Genomic DNA, 11,645 nt, shown 5'->3' with positions numbered 1-11,645 from the left:
GAGGTGAGCATGGGGGAGGAAGGCTTGCTTCACGATGGACCCTTCTTTCTGTTTGGTCTTTACTTAAAATCGCATCCATGTATGAGGCCAGTTGGTTATGGATGAGGCTTAGAGATGGAGATGCAGAACGGCAAGTGGGGGAGCCCCGACCCTTTCAAACCCAGGTGATGCATCTCGCCAGTGAGGTGAGGAAAGGGACGCTCGTGATACACGTTCAGCCTTTGCAACTATTTTTTTTATTGACTATTTGGCAGTGACAGAAGGATGTCTGATCCAGGGGAGGGCTTTCCCTCCCTGTCCCCCAATGCCCGGAACTCAGGCTGGGCGAGCCCGGCCAAGGGGCCTGGCACTCTGGCTGGAACACGTGTCCATGCTTCTTTCATGTATGTGGGCATCCTTGTCACAAAGGCCATGTGGCACCACAGTTTCTCATCTGTCCTTCTCCTTCCTGCTCTGCCGTAGCACCACCGGCCCTTGAGAAAGCCTGCCCATGGGCAGGGGGTCCCAGCGGGGCCCACTCACCCACCAGCAGGGAGGTGCCCCTAACTCAGGCCCCAGCGTGGAGCCCCCGTCGGTGCTGGTGCTCAGACCTGGCTTGCCTTGGCAACTTGGTCTTGAAGAGGGACTTGCCCGAGGCCTCGATGTAAGTGACGCTCATCTCTTTGGGGCTGATCTCAACATAGGCGAAGCCACCCAGTGAGTTCTCGGCCCCGTAGTGGAAGCGCAGGTAGCCGTTGGGGACCTTGCGCAGGTGCTTCTTCGAGGGGTCCATGAAGTTCCCGGCCCCGCTCAGCACGAAGCCCACGCCATTCTCATCCTGAAGGTACTGTGGACAGAGGAAGCAGGGTCACTGGAGCCCCCAGCCCCTCAGTGAGGTTGACCACGGGCTTGGTGTCTACCTGTCTTGAGTCCAGGGTCAGGCCTGTGATGGACCACAGAGTCACCTTGAGCAGGGGACATACCCCACCCCCTCTTGTCCTGGGCCTCAGTTTTCCCACCTGTGAGAGTGTATTGATCTGAGCAACCAATAGTCAACTGGGACCCGTGAGACGGCTTTTAGGGAACTTTGGGCTGTTTTCTGGTGAGCGAGCATAGAGTTTGAGAGAGAGTGACATTCAGGGGGCTCCCAAACAGGAGGAGGACCCCAATATGCCATGTGGCACAGTGGCTGGGCTGGGGACCCCTTACCAGGCTCCCGCCCCACCCTCAGTTCCCTCACCTGCAGGTTGTGATCGTGGCCACACAGGTAGGCGGTGACCTTGTGCGTGGTCAGCAGCGGCAGCAGTTGCTTGACCAGGCAGTGGGTGGGCCCGTGCTCGGCGATGGACCACACGGGGTAGTGGCCGGCCACCAGCACGTAGTCCTCCTTGGCCGCCGCCAGCTGCTTCTTGATCCAGGCCAGCTGCGTGCGGGCCATCGCCAGGTTGCGGGGCCTCTCGGGCTGCTGGCTGGCAAAGTCGTCCGAGTTGCCACACAGTGTCACTGTGTCCAGCATGAAGATGGCCACGGACACGTTGGACCGTGGGATCTTGAAGCGCAGGCGGTAGTAAGGGCTGGGGAAGTTCCTGTGGATGGGATGGAGGCGGTGGGCGCCCGTCTTGGGCAGAGAAGCCCCAGGCTCAGCTCTGGCTGATGGATCTCTTTGCCCACCTGAGCGAGGCTGGCGGAGGGATAGAAGGAGGGGCAGACTCACCAGCGCTTGGAGATCCTGGAGTAGGCTATCTGTGCCGAGACGTTCCCCAGATGGTCGTGGTTGCCAGCCAGCACGTACCAGGGCACGTTGCGGAGTGAGGAGGCAGAGAACACGTCCTCAAAGGTCTCCTGCAGCAGACAGAGAAGGGAGCCCCGCCCCCCAGGTTCAAGCAGCCATCGGATGCTCCCACCAAGTCAGGCGCTATGTACAAGGGAGACGCTGAGTGTGCTAGGTGTCTACAAGTGTCAGCTTCCCTCTGCCCTCTCCAGAGTCAAAAGGTCGAGTGGCTTCTCCACGCGTCCCCCCGCCTCCACACCTACTCCAGTGGCGCACACCTGGAACCTCTTGTCGTTGGCATCTTGCACGCCGGTGAAGTAGAAATTGTCCCCCAGGGACAGGATGAAGTCTGCGCCCAGGATCTGCACGGTCCTGGCAATCTCCTTGGCATTGGCCATTTCCCGGGCTGTGTAGAACGGGGCATTGGGGACCCCTCCCCAGTCACCCACGGCAACAAAGCGCAGGACAGGGGCGGGGGCGGTGCGGGTGTTGGTACTGATGCCGGCAGCCCGGGGGAGCACCAGGGGGAGCACCAGCGAGGCTTGCAGGACGAGCAGCACCGTCCACGTGTCCATCTGGGAGGGGAGAGACAAGCGTCTGGGGCATGGGCCGCATGCCCCCCCGACCCCGCCCCGAGATCCCCACTTGCCCTGTTCTGAGAAAGGAGGAGACGGCTCCCTGCAGGGGTGGCCTGGCTCCCTAGTTCCCGGGACTTGAGTGCAAGAGCTGCCTGGGAGGGTCGGGGGGCGAGCAGGGTCCAGCCAGTGGGGCGGGGAAGGGTAGGTATGCGGGGCCCAGCACTCACCCTGGGGGAGGCACAAGCCAGTCGGCTGGGGGCTCAGAGAGGCAGGTGAGCTCCAGAGCAGAACTGGCCGTCACTGAGCCTTTATTCCCTGGGGGCGGAAATGGATCATTAGAGAGGATGATGCAGTTTCTCCGCCAACTGTTCCAGAAGCCCTCCCCTTGGGTCATGTGAGCCTTGGAGTTAGTTCCCCGGAGGCCCGACACGGGATTCAAGGCGGGGTGGGGGGGGGTGGTCTGGCCTATGAGTGCAGCCGCGCCTGCCCCACAGGCTCTGCGTCTGCCCACGGGAGCGCGTTTGTGTCGTGGGCCTCGTGTGTGCTGTGTGCGCAGCTCTATCTGTGCGCCCCAGCCAGGCACCTCCCGTGTGTGTGTGTCTGTGTCCTCCGCGGACGTGTTTGTCTGCCAATGCCTGGGTGTGTCTGAGCTGTTTTCTGCGTGTAGCCAAGCGTGCCTGCCTCGGTCACATGTCTGCTGTGTGCCTGGGAGTCCCATGTCCCCGTGGCTGTGGACACTGAGCTGGCAAGGCCTGTGACGCGCGCCTGCGTCCTCAAGTGGAACTGTGTGTGTGGGACGAGGACTTGTGTGTCCCTGTCTTGTGCCCGAGCCGAGTTGTGTGTCTATGTGTTGTGTCTCTCAGCTGAGTTGTAGGTCCGGTGTGTGAGGTGTGTTTGACAACATCTGCGCGCGAGTCTCAGGGTCACCCCCCCTCCCCCAAACAGCAGGGGCTCCCTTTTCCAGGAAGTCCTGCCCACACCTTCCTCTCTGCCCCACCCCCCATTCCTGCAGGAGGAACCCAGGCAGGAGGCAGCTGGTGACAAGCCGTGTGACCACAGACTTTTGACCCTCACACCCTCAGACCCCGAGGGCAGGGGGGCAGGCTCTGGGGCAGCGGGGCCCCTGCACTTGAGGCCGGTCTGACCTGCCCCTCCCCTCCCTGTCTCCCTCCTCCCGGCCCTGATTGCCCCCTGCACACTTACGCTGGTTCCCTATAGTCTCTTGCGAGAGTGGATGGGGGCCCCTCATTCACGGCTTGAAGACACAGGCTGGCTGTTCGCTCCTCCCGCCCCCGCAGCCCCGACAAACAGGAAGTGGGTCACGAGGGCCGGCGGAGACCCCTCCTCCGGGTGGAGACCTCCCGCCGCCGGGCGGTCTCACCTGGCAAAGGCTGGGCCAGGGGTCAAGGCCAGGCGCTGCCGCGCCTGCCGACCTGCAGGAGTGCGGGGTGATAGCCGTCGGGGCTGCCCCGGCTTTAAGGAGGCGGCAGCTAGCCAGCCCTGCCGGCGGGCAGGGGGCGGCCCAGGTGATCCCCGGCGGCAAACGCGGGCTTCTGGGCCTCCTGGCCAGGCCGGCGCGCCCTGGGATGCTGCTGGGCCACTGCGCGCGCCACCACGCCTGCGGGGCGCACTTCTGTAACAGGAGGTAACGCTCCCTGGAGGGCGGCCCAGACCTGCCGACTGGGCTGCAGCTCGGCCGGGCAAGGTGGCTCGGGGACCCGATTTCCTCCCCCTGTCCCCACGCAGGCAGAGTCTCCACCTGCCTGCGCACTTGGGGCGCCCACGGCCCCCACCATCGCAGCGCTGGGTGGGGCCTCAGCCTCGGGCTGCGCCACCCTCTAGTGAGGAAGTCTGTCATCTTCAACCTCAGTTTCCTGGTCTTTAGGTGTGAGGCCGAAGAGTCCAAGCTTACTTAGAATTGCAAATAATTTAAGTTGAAACACCCCTCCAGGAGCTGGGGCTGCAACCCTTCCCGCTTCCTTTTGAAGGTGGGCGGGAGGCAAAAGAGTTAGTCTCATCTGAAGAGTAAAGTATGGGAAAGCAAAAGATGAGAACTTTCTGGTGGAGACACCTGGCAGACACCGCCCTAACAGATGATCCAGGTGAACAGCATAGTGATGTCTTATTGATATCACGTGGCCCTGACATAATGTCATGAGAAGGGCCCCTCACCTCCTGGGTTTCTCCCCAGTCACCTGTAACCACAGGCTTATGATGAGAAAAATACCAGATACACCCAAATCCAGGGATATTCTACAGAATACCTGCCTAGAACTCTGCAAAAATGGCCCAGTCATGAAAAAGCAACTTTTGAGGGGCTGTCACAGACTGGAGAAAAGGGGCACTTGTGGAAAAACTGGTGACATCCAAACAAAGCCTGGAGTTCTGTGAATAGTAACACAACTAAGAAACAGAATCGCGTATAGGTAGGTTGCAGGTATATCATGGTTCCAGATGATGCTGGCCATAGAGGCAACAGTGAGGTGTATGTTGGAACACTTCGCATTTTTTTTTTTTTTTTGCAATTTTCCTGTAAATCTAAATTACTCCAAAATAAAACAGTTTACCTTGAAAATAGGCATGATCCAAGAAACTTAAACATGGATTCGACATGCACTGAGCACCTGCTGTATGCCCAGTACTGGCAGACCCAGCAGGGAACAAGACAGTTAGGAAACACCTGCTCTGCTGGGGCCCCACGTGCTGGCGAAATTTGTATTCTAGCTGTTAATTACTTTCCATTCTTTGGGGGTGGGGTGGGGCATTCTCTTTCCATTTTATACTTTATGTATTGTTTGGATTTTTGCTTGAAAATCACTGTTATTTTGCCAGCAGAATAAATGCACACTTCCTCCTAACATATCTGTGGTCTGAATGTAAACATGGGAAACAAATGCCTCATCACAGATCCAGGGCAGTGATTGTTTTCTGGGGAGACAGGAAGAGGAATGGAATTGGGGCTCACGGACAAGGGAGTGTCAGGAAGGGAGCTTCAACTTTATCCCTACTGTTTCCTTTCACAGAAAAGGAAAAAAAAAAAATTATCTGAAGCAATTAGGACCAAATGTTAACATTTGCTTCTTCATGTGGCAGGTCTGGGGGTGTTTGAGGGATTATCTTCTATGCTTTCTGTATTTTTTTGAGATCACACAAAATTATAATATTTATTATCATATCGTATTACCTGGTCTTTAAAGAAACGTTGGAAAATACTGAAAAGCACAAGGAAAATGATTACACTCGTCTGCCTAGAGAGTGACTATTCAGTAATTTTTTTTCCATTAATTTTTCTATGCCTACATGTGTCTTCTGAAGAATGGGATGCTATTGACACCATTTTTTTTTTTTTTTTGGCCATGCCGTGCATCACGCAGGGATCTTAGTTCCCCGACCAGGGATCAAACCCATAGCCCGCTGCAGTGGAAGCGTGGAGTCTTAACCACTAGACCACCAGGGAATTCCCTACTGATACCATTTTTTAAGTTTGTCAAATGTTAACATTTTCTATATCTTTTAAATTAAAAAGTACAAAAGCACACGCACGTGAAAAGAAATCAGACTTCTTGCGGAGTGGGTAATGAAACTTGTGACTCCTTGGCTGTATCTCTCTGGTCACCTCTGGGGTTCTGAGTAAACTCTTTTCCCTCCATTCACCCAGGGGAGCCTGCTTCTGCTGATTTTCTGTGGAGGTGGATCTGGATTTGGCTCTGAGCCTCCCTCCCCCTCCACTCCTGCCTTGCTTCCCAACACCAACGTCAATCCCATGGCTGAGTTCCTCCCTGCCCTCCCCTCCCCTCTCTGCCCCAGCTCTCACCACTCCTCTGGCCTTCTCACCCTTCCTGGAATAGGAGCCCTCGCTCTGACTTCAGGGCCTTGGCACTTGCTGTTCCATTTTCCTAGAAGGCTCTTCCTTCTCCAGCTACCCCAGTGGCTCCCTCCCACTGTATTTCAGTTCCTTTAACTTATCTAAAAAGCATCCCTCCCACCCCCATCCTGACTCCCTCTTAACATGCTGTAGTTTTCTCAGTAGCCCTTATCACTGCCTGATGAACCAAACTCTGCTTATCTTGTTTTCAGTCTGTCTCCCCACCCGAATGAGGTCTGAGGCGACAAGAAGTGTCTGCAGTCGGTGGTGTTTGCTGCTGTTTCTCTGGTATTCAGAATCTGGGGCCCACAAAGGCAGCTGCTCAGGAATTATCTGGGGAAGGATGGAATGAAGGGGCTCCCTTGCACGACACGCTCTTCCCTCCAGTCTGAATGTGCAGCTTCCCCCCACCCTCTCGGCTTCATCCCTTGAGTGGATACCACTAACTCCTTTACAGCTTGCTTCAGATCTAAACGTTGTTGTTTTGTTGTTGTTGTTTTCTTTGTTTGTTTTTTGGCCAAGCTGCGTGGCATGTGGGATCTTAGTGCCCCCACCAGGGATTGAACCTGTGCCCCCTGCATTGGAAGCAGAGAGTCTTAACCACTGGACCACCAGGGAAGTCCCAAATGTTGTTGTTGTTTTTGATAATCTGTCCAGGACTCTTGGAGATATGTCAATGTCTGCATCTCCTTTGTGTTGGGGCCACTGCGCACAAGTCACACTAAGGACAGTGTATTCTGACCTCAGGGCCTTTGTACTTGCTGTGCCCTCCACTGGCCCACTCTCCCCCACCTTCTTATCCTTGAGCACTTGGCTTCAATGCCACTTCCTCAGACTATCCTGACACCCTGACTCAGTTAGCACACACACCCAACACCTACTCCCCTGTCTCTACTGTTGTCAAGTCCCCGCCCTCCCCCCCAAGGAAATCCCACGAAAACAGGTCTGGGTGGACAACAAATGTCCACTCGATGGGGTCAGGAGCGGGGCAGGCGGTTAGCATTACTTCTGACAAGCACGGTCAGTGAAGGGAGGTGTGCAGCAGATTGGTACATGCCGTGAGGAGAGCCTGAGGTGGGAGGCATCAGGAGGTGGGGATCAGGAGCTAATGGCCTGGAGCTACGGAGTGTGGACTCGATCTGGAGGTTGACAGGCTTGGAGGATAGGGTCCAAGCTGTGTTTTTACAAGATCAGTCTGGAAAAAAGCAAGTCACAGACAGATCTATATTGTCTGTCTCTCTATATCTATTATTATTATTATTATTTTGGCTGCACGGCATGTGGGAATCTTAGTTTCCAGACCAGGGATCGACCCCACGCCACCTGCAGTGGAAGTGCAGAGTCTTAACCATTGGACCGCCAGGGAAGTCTCATTTCTATATCTATTTATATCTATGTATCTGTATATCCATTTAACTACATCTATCCATCTATTTATCTGTATCTCTAGCTATCCATTTATTTTTATCTATCTGTCTATCTACCTATCTGTATATCTATCCATTTATCTCTATGTATCCATCTATCTGTATCTCTATCCATCCATTAATTTTTATCTATCAATCAATCTATCTATCACACTATATCTTGATACAAAACTACAAGTGCTTTTGGTTGCTACTCACCAAGAAGAAATAATTCTGGCACCCACAGGAACAAACTTAAGAATGGTATCTTCCGGGGATGGTTGCCCTGGGAAATTTTTAACTTCTACTTTACTGAATTCATCTTTAAAAATTAAAAGCTAGTAAAGAGTTTGTAATCAGGAAAACAGTATTTACCTAAATAACCATTCTGATGAAGGCATGGATGATTGTTGATGGAGGGTTAGCCTACATTGAGGGGGACACCGCCTCCCCCACCCACCCAGTGGCTGGTATGGTCGGGTCAGCCCTCCAGGATGGCTGTTTAAAGGTGGTTGAGCCAGGGGGCTCTGCAGCCATCTGCCTGAGTTCAAATTCCAGCTCCTCTGTTGTTATTTAGCTGTGTGACTGTGGGCTAGGAGCTTTACCTCTCTGTGCCTTATTTCTTCATCTTTAACATGGGTGATGTTACAGTTATTCAGTACAGAGTGTCGTGTGCACCAAAAGTCCTGCCACAGATGGAACATGCAGAAGAGGACCTTGTTCATAGCCAGCACCCCCTATAAGCTAGCTGCCACTGCTTGTTATTATTACATCACTATTATGTGTATTATTATTATAGACTAGGGCAGTGGCAATTTGGATAAACTGAACATGTTTAAGAGGCAGAAATAAGAAGTTGGGGGACCAACTCATCCCAGTTTGCTTGGGACTTTCCTGATTTTAGCATAGGAAGTCCCACATCCCAGGAACCCTCTCAGTCTTGGGTAAACCAGAAGGATAGTTGGTCACCCTAAGATAAATCTTGGGACCCAGTGGTTAGAGGGAGGAATCTCTGGCAACTTCCAGCTTTCAGGTCTGGAGAATGAGAACCTAGACCCAAGGAAGAAACTCAGGGAGATGAACCATTTTTGGGGAAGTGGACAAACCTGAGCGTGGGTACATTGAATTTGAGGGGCCTCTTGCTTGTCTGGGTGGGAGAAGATGGGTTTCCCTGTGGGGATCACGGGACAGAGGTCCCAGTATCTTATTCTGAAATATTTCGAACACACGGCGAAGTTGAAAGAATTGTCCAGCGAACACCCACACACTTGCTCCTAGATACTGCAATTAAGATTTGCATATATTTGCTTTAATATCTATCCATCCGTTCCCTCATCCATCTTACTCTTTACCTATTTTAATATGTTGTGGACATCTGCACACTTCCCTGCCAAGGCTTCAGTGCTCATACCATTAACTAGAATTCGATATTTGTTTACAGTTCTTTTCTCTGATGTGAAATTTACATACAATGATATGTACAAGCCTTAAGTGTACACTGGGCAAGTTCTGATAAACCTCAGCTACAGTCATGAAAGAAATAACTTACTCAACCCCTGTGAGATTCAAAACAAAAAATAGAAGTAAATGGAGACAGCTCTGGTTCTGCTACTTGCAAAGCTCTGTGACCTGGAGTGAGTGTCTTAACCTTTTTGGGCTTCAGCTTCTCATCTCTAAAATGGGAAGAGTAAGGGTGCCTGTCTGAGATCTGATTGTGGTTGTCGTGGTTACTGAACACGTGAATTCGTGTAGAAATACTGAGGAGTGCCTGGCATGTAAGGAGTGCCTTGAGGGACTTCCCTGGTGGCCCAGTGGGTAAGACTCCCATGCTCCCAATGCAGGGAGCCCGGGTTTGATCCCTGGTCGGGGAACTAGATCCCGCAGGTGTGCCACAACTAAGAAGTCTGCATGCTGCAACTAAGAGTATACATGCTGCAACTAAAGATCCTGCATGCCTCAGCGAAGATCCCGTGTGCCGCAACTAAGACCCGACGCAGCCAAAATAAATGAATAAATAAATATTAAAAAGAAATTTAAAAAGTGCCTTGAAAACACTCACTTATAATATTACCCAGTTGGAACAGTGAAAAGAATTACTCTTGGTGGAAGAAGAAATAAAGAGGTAAGTATATTGCTGAAAAATTTCAAAGATGGCCAACAGAGGAACCTAAGCATGGGATCTACACTGGTGTGGAAGGCAGGTGGAAGGAAAGGGCGGCTGTGAGCTAAATCCTGATCTACTGCTGCAGAAAATCAGCAGATGAGAGCTCCCTTCACCTGTGGGTGATTAGAGGGAGAGGAGCGTATTCAGCATTCAGAATCGTGGAGATGCCCAGAGAGAAAGCTAAGAATTCATGCCCTGCAAAAGGTCTCATTTGTTTTAATCATGTGCATGTGCTTTTGTATTTTTTTTTAACGTGCTTTTGTATTTTAATTTAACTGTAATTTGAAAAACATAGACAAGATTCTGACACCTGCTCCAAATGGATGAACCTTGAAGACATTATTATACTCAGTGAAATAAGCCAGCCAGCAAAGGTCTGTATGATTCCACTTCTACAAGGTCCCTAGGGTGGTCAGATTCATAGGGACAGAAAGTAGGATGGTGGGTGCCTGGGGCTGGGGGAGGCGGAATGGGGTGTTGTTTAATGAAGACAGTTTCAGTTTTGCAAGATGAAAAGAGTTCTGGAGATGGATGGTGGTGATGGTTACACAACAATGTGAATGTATTTAATGCCACTGAACTGTACACTGAAAAATGGTGACGATGGTAAATTTTATGTTATTTGTATTTTACCAAAGTTGAAAAAAAAAAAACCCAGAAAAGCACAGAAGATAATCCTAAAACACCCCTGTACCATCACATGAAGAAGCAAATGTTGTAATTGTTTCAGATATACATTTTCCTTTTTATGAAAGAAAAAAAACCCAGTAGAGATAAAGTTGAAGTCCTCTCCCGCTTGTAATTTCAATTCAAAAAATCCTAAATAAGTCTCCTTCCCATTCTGGTCCTCCGCTTTGGAGGGAACAAAAGTTACCAGATTTTTGTGTCTGCTTCCAGAGCTGGTTAATTGATTTCAGGATGGTAACTTTTTTTTCTTTCTTAATTTATTTATTTTTAGTTTTTGCCTGCGTTGGGTCTTTGTTGCTGCGCGCAGGCTTTCTCTAGTTGCTGAGAGCGGGGGCTACTCTTCATTGAGGTACGCGGGCTTCTCATTGCGGTGGCTTCTCTTTGTTGCGGAGCACTGTCTCTAAGCGTGCGGGCTCAGTAATGTGGCTCTCGGGCTCTAGAGCGCAGGCCCAGTAGTTGTGGCGTAGGGACTTAGTTGCTCCATGGCATATGGGATCTTCTGGGACCAGGGATCAAACCCGTGTTCCCTGCATTAGCAGGCAGATTCTTAACCACTGCGCCACCAGGGAAGCCCTGGGCTGCTAACTTTAAGTTGAAAAGTCATATGATAATTTGGCTGAATTAAGAAGCAGTATCAGAATGTTTAAAAGAACATATTTCAAACTCCTATTTATATGTTTAATTTTTAGATTTGTAACAACGCTAAGGACTTCAGAAGCATTTGCTTGGTGGAGGGATTTAAGATTAAAGAATCAAATATACCACTTTTATAAATGCCATCTGCAATATTTAAGAGATTTCAACCCACTACATTTCTAAATGGACCCCAATATGTATCCAATGACCTCTCTGAAAGTGACTGTCCGCTTTGCCAGGTGTATAAGTAACATAATAGCTGTAATTGGAACCGAAGACTTAAGAGAAACTCTGATTTTAAAGGTACAGTTTAAATTGACTGTGTACTTGCAAAGTAACCACAAAGATGGATTTTTCTAGGCACCAAAGCTGCCCCAAATACAGACACCGTCGTGAGTTTGATTAGAGGAACGCAAAGACCAGTGTGGCTGGAGCAGAGGGAGGGAGGGGAAAAGTGGGAGGAAACGAAGGCAGGGAGGTAAGGGGTGCGTGCGAGTGCTTTGGGGGCTGCAGGGAAGAGGGTTTTTATCCCCAGGGAGGTGGGCGCCGCGGAGAATTC

The 11,645-nt window shown here is 51.2% G+C and overlaps 1 protein-coding gene across 1 annotated transcript; it reads right to left on the bottom strand.

The window, feature by feature from the left end:
- ACP5 (acid phosphatase 5, tartrate resistant) lies at positions 1–2,663 on the bottom strand. Its single transcript, XM_036847432.1, has 5 exons — positions 2,556–2,663; positions 2,029–2,325; positions 1,694–1,821; positions 1,220–1,565; positions 1–826 (listed from the first exon to the last, which is right to left on the bottom strand). Exons 2-5 carry the CDS (start codon positions 2,323–2,325, stop codon positions 548–550), a joined length of 1,050 nt encoding a protein of 349 aa, XP_036703327.1. The 5' UTR covers positions 2,556–2,663; the 3' UTR covers positions 1–547.
- Between the last annotated feature and the right edge of the window lie 8,982 nt (positions 2,664–11,645).

Source organism: Balaenoptera musculus, chromosome 3 (genome assembly GCF_009873245.2).
Source record: "Balaenoptera musculus isolate JJ_BM4_2016_0621 chromosome 3, mBalMus1.pri.v3, whole genome shotgun sequence".
NCBI classification, from domain to species: domain Eukaryota; kingdom Metazoa; phylum Chordata; class Mammalia; order Artiodactyla; family Balaenopteridae; genus Balaenoptera; species Balaenoptera musculus.
This window is presented reverse-complemented; position numbering and strand designations above follow the sequence as displayed.

Excerpts from the sequence above, each read along its gene's own strand:
- ACP5 (XM_036847432.1), bottom strand. The coding sequence starts at position 2,325 with ATGGACACGTGGACGGTGCTGCTCGTCCTGCAAGCCTCGCTGGTGCTC. Across the intron at positions 1,566-1,693 it reads TCCAGGATCTCCAAGCGCTG|GAACTTCCCCAGCCCTTACT; the intron begins GTGAGTCTGCCC and ends TCCCATCCACAG. Across the intron at positions 827-1,219 it reads GCCACGATCACAACCTGCAG|TACCTTCAGGATGAGAATGG; the intron begins GTGAGGGAACTG and ends CTCTGTCCACAG.